Source organism: Sebastes umbrosus, chromosome 1 (assembly GCF_015220745.1).
Source record: "Sebastes umbrosus isolate fSebUmb1 chromosome 1, fSebUmb1.pri, whole genome shotgun sequence".
Taxonomy (NCBI): Eukaryota; Metazoa; Chordata; class Actinopteri; order Perciformes; family Sebastidae; genus Sebastes; species Sebastes umbrosus.
Window position 1 is genome coordinate 12,039,258 of NC_051269.1, and position 15,878 is coordinate 12,055,135.

The 15,878-nt window shown below is 41.0% G+C and overlaps 1 protein-coding gene across 5 annotated transcripts in view; it reads left to right on the forward strand.

Annotated features, from left to right (window-relative positions):
* Window positions 1-15,878, forward strand: part of kcnab2a (potassium voltage-gated channel, shaker-related subfamily, beta member 2 a) — a 106,772-nt gene that overhangs the window by 32,054 nt on the left and 58,840 nt on the right. For 4 of the 5 annotated variants that reach the window (XM_037764069.1, XM_037764056.1, XM_037764063.1 and 1 more), the window contains 2 exons: window positions 11,393-11,560; window positions 15,256-15,297. In XM_037764069.1, coding sequence (XP_037619997.1) covers window positions 11,484-11,560; window positions 15,256-15,297 — 119 coding nt within the window. In that variant the 5' untranslated portion in view covers window positions 11,393-11,483. The remainder of the gene's footprint in view (window positions 1-11,392; window positions 11,561-15,255; window positions 15,298-15,878) is intronic. The other variant, XM_037764076.1, reaches the window with a different exon arrangement.

Genomic DNA, 15,878 nt, shown 5'->3' on the forward strand with positions numbered 1-15,878 from the left:
CCATCAGTTATATGAACATTAAAACCTCTACTCTGTGCGGTCGAAGCTGATGCAATATTAAGGAGAAATATTATAGATTCTTGCTTTGGCTATAGCAGCAAAAAGTCAGGCCATTAAGTCTGTTGTTGAAAAAGTTACTGTATGTCTTGTGCAGAATTAAACTACTATTAATATCGTTTCACTGATCTGCTGCTGTCCTCTTAATCCCCCCTGATGACAGTCTGGATTTAGGTGTATTGACCGCCTTCACCACTCTGTAGCCCTCTGCCCAGCTTTGTTTTTGTATAAATTTAACGCCTTCTGCTCATCTTTGCACAACTAAAGATTTAACTCCTCTGTACAGCGTGCCCATGTGTCATTACATACGCAGTGATGCAGATAGAACCGATATGTAGTACTTGAACAAGGATACAAAATAGGGATGTGACGGTGAGGACATTTTCCCACCGGTTAATAAACATGTGACAACACCGGTGTTACCGATTACACCGGACATTTTACAAGAAAAGATCAATATGTGTAGAGCACTTACTTTGATCTTTACCGTCGGATGGTTGTGTGTCTGGCCTCTCCGGTCCAGCTTTCGCTGCAAGGCTGCATGTTTCCACCTGGAGCCGCTGCACCGTGCACACCGGCTGTGACCGCTCTGTCCTCCACTCGGCGATTGTCTCATTAACGTTATGGTTCCCTTATATGATTGGGTTTAAATCCGAAATATTGCCAAATAGGCGCTTTTACTTTTCGCTTTGACACCATATCCTCCATGTTCTTGTCAACTTTCTCATCCTGTGTGAAATCTGACTCCTGCTACTCTGTGCTGAGACTCTACGAAGCAGACACTTTCACTTTAAGATTGTAGCGTTTGTCGTCCAACTATGTATTGATAACACAGCGCTGATACGCCAAAATGAACTAAATGGGTTTTATTTCTATAAAAAAAAAGCAAAATGACGGTGTGGGCAGCGGGCAAGTAATGCAGTTTGTGTATGCCTGACCACCATGTAACACCGGTAACACCGAATACCGCGGAAAGCCTAATACAAAACTGGGAAAGCTATGCTTAGTGAAAGAAATCTGGGATGTAAAGCACAGAGAAAGTAGTACGTGTACTGGAAGGATTTGCCAGGTATGCCAAAAAAGAAAAGTAGTATTGCTTATCTTACATTTTGAATGGGTGCTTACAGTTATGATTCTGGCGTGAGAACCTGCCAGAAAGGCAAGGACACAGTTCATTTGAACTTAGTGGTGCTGTAAAGTGTGGGGGGAGTTGTTTAAAAGCACTACCTATTTAGGTTAACAGCTCTGAGCACATGGTAAAAAAACATCAGTAACACCATGATCCAACCTAAAGCTCTTCCGTCTTTGTCCACTCTATCTGGACAGACAATTTCAGTTCAAATACCATTTGCCAAGTGCCGGGGTGTGAAGCCAGCACGGGACAGAAACACTTCCTAAAATCACACGTCTCTCCAGCTCTAATTTTCATTGTCTTTGCTGTTCAGACAGAGGGAGAGCTGGGATGGACCCAGAACAAGAGAAAGATGGTTTCATATTTCTACTGCAGTGTGCCGCTCGGTGCTCCTGGTTCACTGCAGCATGTTCTCTCCCCGCAGTGCTAGCAAAAGGCTTCATTTCAGCTTCAAAGGCCCAAGTTAGCTGTACAGTCTCTTGCCAACTTGCCGCTTGTGATATTCTACTCATTCGTTTCATATTTCCAGGTGGTCTGTAAACCTGACTTGTATTTGTAATGAATAGTAGCCGATTTCTGTAGGAGCTTCTGTAGCACCATGTTTTAATGTTAGGGATCAGCATAAAGGAAATGTTGAGCAAGGGCATACGGAGTGCTGATTCATCTTCATGCTGTCAGTGATACAGGCAACCTGGGACCATACATCTCATACTGTATAATATCCAGGTAGTGCGAGATATGTACTACACTTCATGGGCATAATTCATGGCTTATTTATGCACAAGAGCTTTGAGAAAAGCAAAAGACTTTCTTTGTTTTTGTCATATTTTTTAAGGTAGGTTTCTGGACAATTTGATAAAAAAAATGAGCAGCTATAGCATTATCAGGATCAAAATGAGCTACTATAGCATTATCTGACAAAATGTTTCAAAATGTACATGGTTTCCAATAGAGATGGCTCGATACCACTTTTTAAAGTCCGCAACCTTGAGTAACTGCTGATACCAATACCAATCCAACACCGTATTTTTTCCTCTCTTAAACAACTTAGTTTAATAAATTTAATCACTTTAGTTACTTTGCAGATTCAGGTTATTAATACAAAATATAATTAACTAATAAATTATGTTTTATTACAGATTAAACTACTTAGCAGTGTATAAAGTCATTAATATGAGCTCCACATTTACCAGCTGCAACCATTAACGTGATGAACACTTAAAAGCGTCAATAATTAGAATACAATAATATAATATATCATTTATATTATTCTGCATAATGAATACTCTTACCTCTGGTACTTTAAGTATATGTTGATGCTAATACTTATGTACTTTTACTTGAGTAGCGTAATATTTTGAAAGCAGAACTTTAACTTGTAGCTATTATTTTACATTGTAGTATTACTACATTTACTTCCGTAGAGATCTGAGTTTTTCTTCCATCTGTATGTTAATATTAGTTTATTGAAATATTAAAAGGTTTTCCTTTCACTCACACACACACAATTTTCAGATAATAATAGTTAATGCAGTGTAGTGCGTGTAGTGCGTGCACACTTCACCTCTCCATCATCTACTGCTGCTGTCTGTCTCTCTCCAAAGTGCGTTCGTATGAGTTTTCACCTCTAGTAAAATGAGTCGTTTACCGCTTTAGTTTCTTTTGGAGCGACGCAGTAACGTAATGTTATGCAACTTGAGGTTTGTAAAATTAAACAACATGGCAGCTACAATCATGAAGAAGACAAAACACTCTGCCATTTCTCCTCTCCTCTTCCCGCTGTAAATCACTCATTGCTGACCGTCAGACACACAGTTGGTTTAGAGACCTGTAGAAACCTCTGTTGACAGTCGATTCTGTGACGAACACTATTGCACATTCACACACATTACGTTTTCTGTCGGGGCTACTCTCAAAATATTCAGGACTTAAGCCCTGGCAAAATGACCTGGCAACGCCGACTTAGAAGAGTGTATGTGACGGACTGATCCCTGGACAGCCCCGGCAGAGACGCCGACATAGAAGAGCGTATGTGACGGAAATGGATCGGATTATACTTTTTTTCCCTGTCCGATATCCCATCCAGTGATTTGGCCAGTATCGGACTGATAACGATACTGAGTATCGGATCGGCGCATCCCTATATTCCAAACCAATGCTGAAAATAATTTTAAAGAATAACTGCACAATTAACGATTAACGCTATCAGTTAAACGGTTAAAAGAAATGTTAATAATTAACTCAAAAGCTGAGCGGCTCAGAGGAGCAGCTCGTCACTTTAAGGACAAACGCTGGTCCACCTTAACAGCCCACCTTAAGAGGCGGAGCCGGAGTTGCAGGATACAGGAAGTCGGCTCCGGTCTCTGGCTCGCTTGAGCGGAGTTGTAGTTTCGTAACATTTATACACCGACAAATAAACTGGACACACACTGCTACACCTACGATCACAGCTATAACGCCACCAACAACCTCACACTCACCGCCAACACATGGTCTGTTAGAAACTCGCTAAAGTTACGCAGACTACGTGTGCGGCGGCGAGCACGAGGCCTCCGGCAATGCTAGAGCTGCTAACGTAGCACAAACACTCACACTTTTGTTGACCACTCGCTAAAGTTCTACCCGGCAGACAAAGTATCGTTATGCCGGGCAGACACACAGCTGACAAACCTGCTAAACTAAACTAAACGTGCGGTGGTGACTTTTACTGGGAAAGTGGCTCGCGACACTACACGCAGCATTGGGGCTGCTAAGTTAACGCTCTCGGACGGGTGAACTGGGGACTCCCGTCAACCAATATCTGTTGTGCTACTACAGCTGGTACGAGGCACAAATCTTGCAGGTTAACGGTTAATAATCGGTTAACGAGGGTCGGTTATCTGTTATGAATTTTTTTTCAAAATGAGCAACCCTAGTATAATGCCCAACATTACACCTTTGCATCTGAACTCTAATCTATGTATGCCCAGTCACAGCAGCTGATGATGTGCATAGCTTAAAGTTTGACCATAATATGTGATAAACCTCTGTGTGTGTAAAACAGCTGCAGCTGTCCTAGAATTTAATGATTCTTGACAGCAGAGCTCTCAGTTGTGCTTTTAACGTCTTTTAACTGGGGGGAGGAGGATTTGTATCAGAAGTTTACTGTATAAATAGGCTATTTATGCAAATTGCTGCTAGCTTTTTTCTCTGTTGGCAGCCAATGACCTGCACTGTTTCTGTAATCAAGGGCCCTCCACAGCCTAACAGAGAGGAGGCCGTTTATGAAACCACAAACTGTCTGATGGGGAGGGTAAAGATGATGCGCCTGACATGGATTCACATCTTTGGATGGTTTTGACTTTCATCCTTGGATGAAATGTCACTGAGGAAGAAGAAGAGGAGATTCCGTCTGAGTCCTCTTTGTAGCCTGACGGAGAACGAGGCTGGGCTCGCTTTTCTCTGCCTGACTGATCTCCCATGTAGGATATCCCCGGCAGTTCTCGTCTGTTTAGCCTGTCTCCCTCTTCCGCAGCCATCTGCTCGGGTCCGTGTGTTTTCCACAGCTGGCAACATACTACACAACACCGTGCTGTGCTTTCCAGGCCAGCACTGCCTGCCTGCTTGCCTTGCTCACGTAAGCCTTGTCTCAAGAGGGAATTCACTCAGGCTGGGTGTAGGTGGATTTATGGATGGAAAGCATGAAGAGCAGCCTTTTGTGACTCAATTTTTGCATTTTGTTGAGGTGAGATTGAGGTGTATGAGACAGCAGAGGTTGTGGAGCTGCATGTCTTTCATGGCTTCAGGTTGTCAGGTACGACGTGGCTCCATCTCCCCCCGCTCCATCCAGTCTTTCTTCTTTTTGACTATCACCTCTATCTAGCAGGAAGGTAATAAGTCTGTAGATTATATTGACTATAATTTTTAAATCATATACTGATATCAGTACTTGACAGTTACAAAAATCCTTAAAAATCATATTATAATATATATTTTTATGCAAACGTATACCACGGGCAAACATTGTTGATACAGATCCCTTAAATTAAGTTATTGTGACTAAGATCTGTACTGAACAGGACATTTGATACAATATTGACCAATTTAATTGTGAGAATTTACTAAAAACTGCAGTAAATTAACACAAAGTGTAAATCAATTGTGTTGAAAAATGCTTTGTAATGATTTTAGAATATAGTTTTGTGATATAATGGTTCATTTAATTCATATTGAAGTACTATAATGTTAGTTTCCCTGAAAAGCCCATGCATCATGGTCTCCTGTTTCATGTGATCAGAAAAGTTAAAAAGAATAGAAAAGTTCAACAAAACCAGGATCCTTCTTCTCCCAAGATTGAGCACACAAATGTTTTAAAGCCTAAAATTCCCATAATCATGTTATTTTTGAGAAACATCTGTTTAAACCAGATGACAGACAAGTTGTTTACATATTCTGTGCGTAATAAAACATTAATGAGGGGTTTCACAGAAAAGTCGACTACCAAAACCACTAGTCGACACTGCATTGCTGTAGACTCGTGGTTCATCTGTGGTTCGGTGCTGGCTGCACGGCACGGGCGCCGGATGTTGGGGGGTAGGAAGTTGGAAAGAGGGGTTTGGGGGTGAGAGCCTGCCCACAAACAGGACTTTGAGGTAGCCTATGTCTACACTCGCATACACAAAGGGATGAGAAGAGCAAAGAGTCTGAGTGCAGACAGAAACACATGTGCACCGTCCACACGAGGAGTAAAATCAGCCCTTGTGAACTCATCATGACACATTTTGTTAGAAAAAAACATGCGTGGGGGAAGCCTCTGAGTGTGTGACAGAGGAAATGTGCTGCTTATGACATGAGGCCGCGGCCGCCGCAGGGCGTCTCTGTGGTCGGAAGAGCGCTGAGAGCGCATTGCAGGTTGAGTCACCTGCCGCCTGAATTTTGTTTTCCTTAACATAAAATAAAAATATTTCCACCAAAAATTGGTGCATAAAAATTCACCAGAATGCAGGAAATGAAGTGTTTGACACTTTCCTGGGAAGTATTAAAGCGGTGGCAATGCCTCCTGCATGCTTTCCCTGCAAGAAAGCAGTCGTGTTGATACTGCAGTCAAACAGTATCTCCACATGAGCTTGCAGAGACGTCTGTGTCCAGTCCACACATACCATCCCTGTGATTAATATAATCGCCTGCTAAGTACTAAAATGTAAAGTGCAATAGTGCAGTAAATTAGTTCACGGAAACGGCTCACTGATGATGATGACGTAATGATCCTGATCATTGTTAAATAAGATAATCCTCATTAGAATTTTAGCATGAACCTTAAGCTGTCACATATGTCTCCAAAAAGAGGGCAAGGAACGCCATTCACGGTTTCTAGGCAACAACAACAGTTGCAGCTGTTCTCATTAATTTCTCTTTGAAAGGTTTGCGGCAACCGACGTCAAAGTTGAAATATTTTTAACTTTGATCGCAGCGTACTGTGGCAATTTGGAGGGTAGTGCTTCCGCCTAGTGGGGCTGCACCGCTCTCCCCACAATGGCACAGCCAGCGGGGAGTGATCATGTGTGGGCGGCTTTAAAGTTACAGGTTATCTTTGTGGTAATGGGAAATGTAATGTTGCACCAGTGGTAGAAATTGGGGAACAAAGTGCAGGTATTGTTTGTTTTTCTTTTAATTTAGGCAAATCAAATAAATAGTACTCATTCCTGTGTGCTGCATTGCAGTAAAACAATTGGAAATGACATATAAAAATACACGCAACGCTTGATGCTTCTGGCTGTGTTTTGATCAACAACAACAGGGCATCAAAAACGCAAGCAGCTGTGTTGGTGTGGGCGGATTACTACTTGCTACGGGGTACCGGTGAGAGGATAAAATACTGGAAGTCCATTTCGATGGCTCATCAAATGCCTGGACAGAGGACATTGATGGATTCCTCTGTACCTGATAGAGAGACAATTTGGGCTCGAAACATTCCTTAACGTAATAAACAAGAAATGTTAACTGGAGCAGTTGACCGTGTTGTTTCTGAACCCGTAGTGATACTTTTTAATGTTGAATATATAGTGTCTAAATCAACAAACAGGGCGGTTATACTCCAATATCAACTCCGTTCTCTCTACACTTTTCTTTGTTCTCTCTCACTCTCTCTCTCTCTCTCTCTCTCTCTCTCTCTCTCTGCAGTTTTAATCTGGAAAGTGCACCTTGGCTCATTAGTGCAGTAAATCTGAGCCCTCTAACTTGAGCCAGGACGAGCCTGTACTATACCGCATTGCTGCAGTCAGCAGCATCAGCAGCAGCAGCAGCATCCTCTCCAACTGCAGCTCACTACAGGCATCTCTGTGAAAGACTGGTGCATTGTGCCACAGTCAGTGATAAGGTGTAAACACAAAGTGTTTTGTAGAGTATCTAAAATAGGCTCAAACAGCTGATAACCTCCTACATTAAACTGCAGAGAGGGCAAAAAATAGGCACTAGAGCCTCAAGGCCCCATGTGGTCATTTTCCTTATTTATGCAAACATGCACTAATTGGACAGGTCAGGTTCCACTCCACTGTTCACTTCAAAAGCACTTCTCTGTAGGTTTTTTGTTTTGTGATCTGATGGGGCTAGCAATTACCTTTTTTATGTAAAAGTTTTGGGTGTTGACCAATCACTGTTGTTCACCTGATATGATGTAGTTTGCATGATTATCTTTTTCGTATAATTGAGCAAAACTACTGTACAAATTCACTCAAATGCAACTTTAACTGCAACACAAGTATGCATGAGTTGTATGTTCTTATTGTGTTGTGAATTTGCATCTGTTTTCGTTAAAATCAATGGTGTCTATTTGGATCGGTATCATGACCTTGTTGTGGACTGAATGAACTTGAATTCAGTACACTTGATTGTTTCTGTCACTTCCCTGCACAGTTTTCTTCTGATATTATGGTGCTGCCAGCAGTGTGTGTGTGTGTGTGTGTGTGTGTGTGTGTGTGTGTGTGTGTGTGTGTGTGTGTGTGTGTGTGTGTGTGTGTGTGTGTGTGTGTGTGTGTGTGTGTGTGTGTGTGTGTGTGTGTGTGTGTGTGTGAGATTAACTCAGTGGATAGTTTGAGCGCTCTTCTTTTGGAACTTACTCATCCAAAGTTATTCTGGAAATCAGTGCACGATTAATAGCTGAAAAGACAAAACAGTTTTTCTCGATAATTTACTCATGTCCCTGCTCATTCTTACGTCACAGTATCATGAAAAATGGCATACTTTTTAATTAGTATCAAATAGGGATGCACCGATCCGACTTTTTCAGTCCCGATAGCGATACCTGGCCTTTGGGTATCAGCCGATAACAAGTACCGATCTGATACCAGTGTTTAATTAATAAGCTGTATGCCTCACTGTGTGGAAGTGACCGAGATCATTCTTTTATGTGTAAGGCAACATCAGGCTTGAATTAAGCATTGCTTTCTTAACTTTGTAAAACACAATGTGATCAATAAATACATAGATATATAAATGTATTTAATTGGTCTTTATTATTGGGATGGTGGATCGTGCACCAACATTAAAAGGAATTACAATTCAAGTGTAAACATTTTTAATACAGCAACAAATTGGTCAAAACTTAAACAGGATTATAATTCCAGTATATAATGTGTATAGTATATGAACATAAAATTGAGTTGAAGATATCGGCCCCATTATCACCGAAATCCGATCCAGCTATTTGAGTTGGTATCGGCCCGATCTCTGATCCAGTATCGGTATCGGTGCATCCCTAGTATCATATGCAATATTAGCCTATAAATAGCGTAAATGATCCATTCAATTTCCTTTATTCCAAGGTGATTTAATTCAATATGCTTGTTTTGTCCCACTGACAATCCGAAACCTAAAGATATTCAGTTTATTACCGCATGTGGGCCCACCCCCCCCCCAAACCCACTGTGTCCTCTGATCCGCATCAATGACAGCTGTTCCAGGAGGACTTTGCTGTGCTGTGTAGTAGATCTACTACCTTGCCTTTTACCCATCAGGGTCATGCCATCATGATCACCTGATAGCAGGTCTGACCGGTGTCACTTCGCGTCGTGATTGAAATGAACGGGCAGGGAGCGTTAAATGAGTCCTTGGGAACATGGGACACCTTATGTGCAGCCTGGGAAATTGATGGGAAGAGAAAGTCACCTTCACGTTGTCATTACGATGTCGGTTACGAGCCATGACTCACGTGAGTGCAGCCACTGGTGAAATAGGGTAGCATGGGCTGCTCAGCCCAAGGCTTTGTCAGGGTGACAATAGATGCCACTCTCTCTGCGGCTCTCCTCATTTGATGTAATCCACTACAGTAAACTGGGCTAACACATCAGCAGTACCGCTCCCCTCCATCTCAACCGACGCTATTGACTTGAAACGACCTGACGAGGTATTTTAAATGTGTGTTAATGGCATCTATGTATACCTAACCACCCACCATACCCTCATTGATGCCCTGCTCTCTTGCTATAACCCTCTCTACAGCAGTGGCCTGCTTCTTGGGCAGACACTTTGAATTATTCATAGAATCAAGTCGCTCTTAGCAGTGGATCAGCTACGGTTTGCTGTGGTGCACTGCACACACATTATGTACAGTACAGTATAAAGTACAAGATGATGAAGTAGGAACCAGATCTTCATATATGAGATCTTCTGGCTTTTTACTGCCTTTTTGACCAGAATATTTTCTGCGATGTGATTATCCTTCTCTCTCTATATATAGTTAGTTGTTCTGATCATTCCAGACTGGTATACCAAGCTTTTACTGTGAAGATGTTAAAATCTTTAAGTCATAGCTGTGGGAAACTACAGAGGTCTGATTTATTCATTCAGCTCATGTCCGCAGTCTGAGGACATGACTCCATCTAGTGGTGGAAACATGCAGCAATCCTTTGAAAAAAGGTGACACAATGGCAAATAACTTCACTTACGCCTCTCTTCCTGACTATAATGTTCAAGTGCATGTTTCATTTTTAAGTTCATCTCCAAAATTAGAAGTAAACAAAGACCAAAACATAAGTGACATGGTCTCACAAGTGTCACAGTTATTGGATTTTCTCTTGGTAATCTACCATTCTGCAACATTTGAAATTTTGTTGAAGCAATCAAACAGTCTAGTCTCTTATGAGGTTAGCTAATGAACTTTGCGGTCTTTGCAGCAATTTACCACCCCTACATCCTGCACCACACGTCGTGCACTACCCTTTGCTTGGAAGAGGCTTGAGATCCACCTTGTTTTAGACCGAGTGGCCACTAATCAACTGGATGGCCGACCATTCCAGGCAGGGTCGTTGTGAAGCCCCGTCTCCCCGTTGCTGTGGGAGGGTTGGCGCGCCATTGTTTAATTACCCTCTCATGCTCCTGACCTTGTCTGGGACGTGTTGGATCATTGCCGAATATGCATGATATTAGTTGGCAGTCTTTTAGTGTGGATGGTCAGAAATTCCTGACTGATTACTGTAGCCAACAGTAAGGTGGAAGTTGTGTTCAGTTGATGTGAGAAGTCTCCTGGCATAACATATTGTGGTCTTGCTTTTTGCCTGAGTGTCTGTTGTCTTTTTTTTTTTTTTAAATCTAATCTGGGAAAACTGTCATAGCATAACGAACACACCAGAAATTTTAAAATAGGCAAAAATAACACATTTGAACTGTATGTTTTTTGCCCCAAACTGCATGTGATTATCATAAAGTGGGCATGTCTGTAAAGGGGAGACTCGTGGGTACCCATAGAACCCATTTACATTCACATATCTGGAGGTCAGAGGTCAAGGGACCTCTTTGAAAATGGCCATGCCAGTTTTTCCTCACCAATAGTTAGCACAACTTTGTAGTATTATTTAGCGTTCTTCCTGACATCCCGCTACAGCCTCTGAAAAAAGTAAAGTCGGCCGGCGCCCTCAAGGAGTGGAAGTGGTTAATAGGGTGCAGTGTTAACCTCAGGTGTGAAATGGGGCTGGACAGAGCAGGCTGTGGAGATCTGTATAGTATGGCATATGTTATACTGTATATAGATTAGTACGGTAATTTGTTGTAATGATAGTTGATAAATAAATGGCAAATAAGCATGAAAAATACGGTACTTGGGTGGGCCAAATATAATTAAGAGGGCTGGCCAACTATAGCCTAAGCGTCGGGGAAACACTGAGGTTATATTGTTGTGTAAACAAAACCCCCACCACCAACTGACAAAAGTGTGCTCTCTCTCCTCTCCAGAGACCCTGATTGGTGATAAACTGTACCCCGTGGTCCCGGTGAAAGAACACCACCCCCGGCAGGCTGGCCACATCCCCTCCCTCCTGCCTCCATGTATCCTGAATCGACCACCGACTCCCCTGCTCGCCTCTCCCTCCGACCGACTGGCTCACCGGGCATGATCTACAGGTGAGTTGCTGGGCGTGTACTGTGTATACAGACACAACACATTTCTGTACATGTGCATGTATGCCCATATGCCAGTCACTGAGGAGGTGTCAATTAACAGACTATTTGGATTTAAATTGTAATTTAAAATATCACCAATAATTGATTTCTAGGTGTTGCTGTGTCTGAAATGTAACACTGTTTGGATAGAAAAAAAGAAATCTGAGTAAACAGTTTCCATACTGTGCTAAACTAACACTTTGGTAAAACCTTTCAGCAATCAGTTTTTGGTCAATAGTGTGTTTCGATCTTTTTCTGGTTATTTTACTCCTGTCCTTGCTCATTCTTACGTCACAGTATCATGATAATTTTATACTTTTTCATTAATATCAAAAAGGGATGCACCGATCAGACTTTTTCAGTCCTGATACCAATAGCGATACCTGGGCTTTTGGTATCAGCCGATAACGAGTACCGATCCGCTACCAGTGTTTAATTAATAAGCTGTATGCCTCACTGTGTGGAAGTGACTAAACCGGTCACTATATCCTGACAGTAGTACATGAGACAGGTAACCGGAAAAAAATCATGTGCCTCTGTGTCCTCTGGTGTCCTCTGGTGCTCCTAACGGCATCTGCAAGATTTCACAGACCGGAGGAAAACAAGCAGTCACAGCTGACCTGACCATCTGCTGTCCAGCTGCTGTCTATGAGAGCCGTCTGTCAATCACTCGCGAACTCTGATCAAACGGTCAAACTAGGCAGCGCTGATCAAATATGAATCAATATTCTGTTACTGTAATGCCTATTTCTCGCCTCAGATGTTTTCAGAATCATCTTGTAGTGCACGGTTTAGCTGTAAAATGAGAGTTTGTGATCCAGCTGCCATGTTGAGATCAGGTTGAGATGGCTTGAAGGAACGCCAAGTTCCGGTCACATGACCGGAGCGCAGCCAATAGGAGCGCTCTCTCTCTGAAATGACCTGTGATTGGTCAAAGTCTCTCGTCACGGGCTAGATTTTTTAAAGCCTGAAGACAGAGCCATGAGGAGGAGCAGAAGTCTAGTTTTCTCTCAGAACACTTGAATTACAATATGCTGAAAAGTTATTGTGGAATTTTTGCCCAATGATGCCAAAAATATACTGCCTACTGCCACCTTAACAGGAATTACAATTCAAGTGTAAACATTTTGAATACAGCAACAAATTGGTCAAAACTTAAACAGGAATTAAAATTCCAGTATTTAATGTATATAGTATATAAACATAAAATCGAGTTGAATATATCGGCCCCATTGTCACCGATATCAGATCTAGGTATTTGAGTCGGTATCGGCCCGATATCCGACCCTGTATCGGTATCGGTGCATCCCTCGTATCAAGCCAAGCACAGACTGAATTAGTTAATTCAGAATTATTAATGTGCAAACAAGAATTAGTACACAAACTGTATTTCTGTCACACAAACATATGCACACTTACCTATTGTTTATACCACTATCGAGGACATTGTGATTCATGTTTATTACGTGAAGTTGTAACCATTACCTGCCTTACCCTAACCTTTATCTAACCTTTACTTAACCCTAGTGTGAATGCATTAGGAACAACAAATGCACCTGCTTTCCCTAACTAGTGAAGTCTGAAACGGGTCCTTTAAATTGCGACATAGAGCGAGCACACTCTCACACAGTCACATGCAGGCAAATCACAGCATATTTAATTTTCACTCGTCTCATTGCATGTTGTGTTTACTCAGTGGAAACAGCAGCATGGACACCAATGCCTAATTTTTACAATTATCCTGCACTCTGATGTTTCACCAGCAAGTGGCGCCAGAGGCCCATCTGCATATACAGCATCTGTTCCACTCTTCTTCTCAAGCAGCTTTATGGTCGTGTTTCACATTGCCTCCATTATGGCTATAGGGGGTGCAGTGGCTGTCAGCTATAGGTTTTGTGATACTTTTTTAAAGCTATGGGACAGCTATTGACTCTTGTCTTTTATAGACTGGTGTAACATAACAATAAAAGTGGAGGAGATTTTTTGACATGATTTGCCTTCATTGGGAAGATGTGGGACACAGTATAGCAGCCTGTTACCAGCACATCAGTACCGTTCATAATGGTAATGATGTCACTACTACTAGTTTACATCCACTACTTTTCCACACATTTCCTGCAAGTCACTGCATAACTTTGCTATTACACTAAAAGCTTAAAATGTTTTGCTACTTTTTCAAAGGTAACATCATCAAACATCAAACCTGCCTTTGTGATGGTCGACTTGTAGTTGTTAAACACACCTAAGCAACCCTATAATGCCTGGGTAACACTAGGGCCATGGAAGTACTGTCATAATATGTTATATATTGTCAACTACTCTGTTTTATAGACATATATTTTTCTGTTTTTACTCTTTATTTAACTCTTGGTATTTTGCATTAGCTTCTGTCTAATTAATTGAAACTTTAATTATATTGTGCACACGTTTCTACACTACTTTTCAAGTTATTTGGGAGGAAGCAAACACAACAGGTGTAGCTAATGGATGTTGTAGTGCGTGCTTTGCCTAATGCAGAATGATTCTTCTTAAAACAGAGGTGTAGGTGGAAGATGAGTGATTTATGGTCAATTTTATTTGAAACCTTTTGTTATAACTAGGAACTGCACAGTGTGCTTGAAAGTAGATTCATTAACTATTATATGAAAATGTTTTTTTCTTGTGCTTAATGATCTCAAAGATGACAACTTGTATTGTTGTCACACATTTAATTTCAAGACGGTGAATGGCGTGCTGTTTGACTAGTTGTCTGTACCATAACAGGCAAGTATTACCAGAAAAGACAACATCTTCTAATCTATATGTAAATTGGAACAGTATCTCAAAATATTGTGAAATATTTCCAATCCATTTTACCCACTCATAGTTTGATTTTAGTATAAAATAAAAATGTATCCAGAGTAAACATTGAGAAGAGATTTTTTTGTAATTTTCAGATCTTGAAGAGTTTTGTGCAAACAACAGGAAGATGTTTTATTTTGTCTTCAAACATGCACAAATAGCTGCACTTTTCATGTAGTATGGTAACTGTTTTTGTGAAGACTATACAGTAGGGCTGGGCAATAAATCAATATTATATCAATATCATGATATGAGACTAGATACCGTATTAGATTTTGTCATTTATCTGAACTTACCAGACTGTTCTAGCTGTTCTATTATTTGCCTTTACCCACTTCGCCATTATATCCACATTACTAATGATTATCTATCAAAAATCTCATTGTGTAAATATTTTGTAAAAGCACCAAAGGTCATCCCTACAGTATCATCGCAATATTCATATTGAGGTATTTGTTAAAAAATATCTGGATATTTGATTGTCTCCATATCACCCAGCCCTACTATACAGTGATTGTGTGTTAGGGTCATATCGTTCAGACATTTCTAGCATACATAATTTAATCCAGTGAACATTCTAAACAAACAAGGCTTTGTGAATGTTATATTTAATGCACTATATCTGTGTCGTTTCTAATGCAGTATTTTCTATTTCCTACTTTGCTCTTCCACAGTTTGTAGCACCTTTGGCTGGCAGTCAACATCTTACGTCACCTTAGTGTCTGTATCAAATTTCCCCCACTACTAACGTCTTCCTTTTCCTGCTTATATTAATCAACGCTTTCCTTTTTCCTCCTTCCGCCTGATGTCTTCAGCGCTCGTTATGGGAGCCCCAAACGACAGCTGCAGTTCTACAGGTACCTGTCTGTCTGTATCTGCCAGTCACTGTCTGTTGTCGCAAAGCAGGTTTTTTAAGTGAAGAATTTTCTTTTATATATATGTGTTTTTTTTGTATCCGTGTTTGTGTGTGAAGTGTATTTTTTCTGTATATGTGCGGTATATATTTATAAAATATTGTGTTTAGTTGTATTTCTCTATAACAACCTTGCTGTAGAGACTTGCTGTTCTGTCATTTAAAACCATACATCCATTAGTAAACCTCTGCAGCATAGATAACACTTATCATCTACTATTTAGCTGGCAATGCACTATCCAGCTTAAACCTGATAGGGGTGATGATGATGGATTTTGTTGCAAGGTTGCTCTCAAAACCTTTGAATCAACAATAACTGTCTGCGTTTTAATGTTTTGTTTTCGTTTTTTTCACCGTTTTTCTTCAGCAGTGAAACTCGACACCGGCTTTTCCTGTCAAACTTCAACATGTGACTAAGAAGCTCCTTACAGAGCTGATTTCTAGACACTTTTTTTTGTTTTGTCTTTTACTTCGACATGATTAAGCAGATAGTCATTTCCTTTATTCATCATTTCTATATTAATT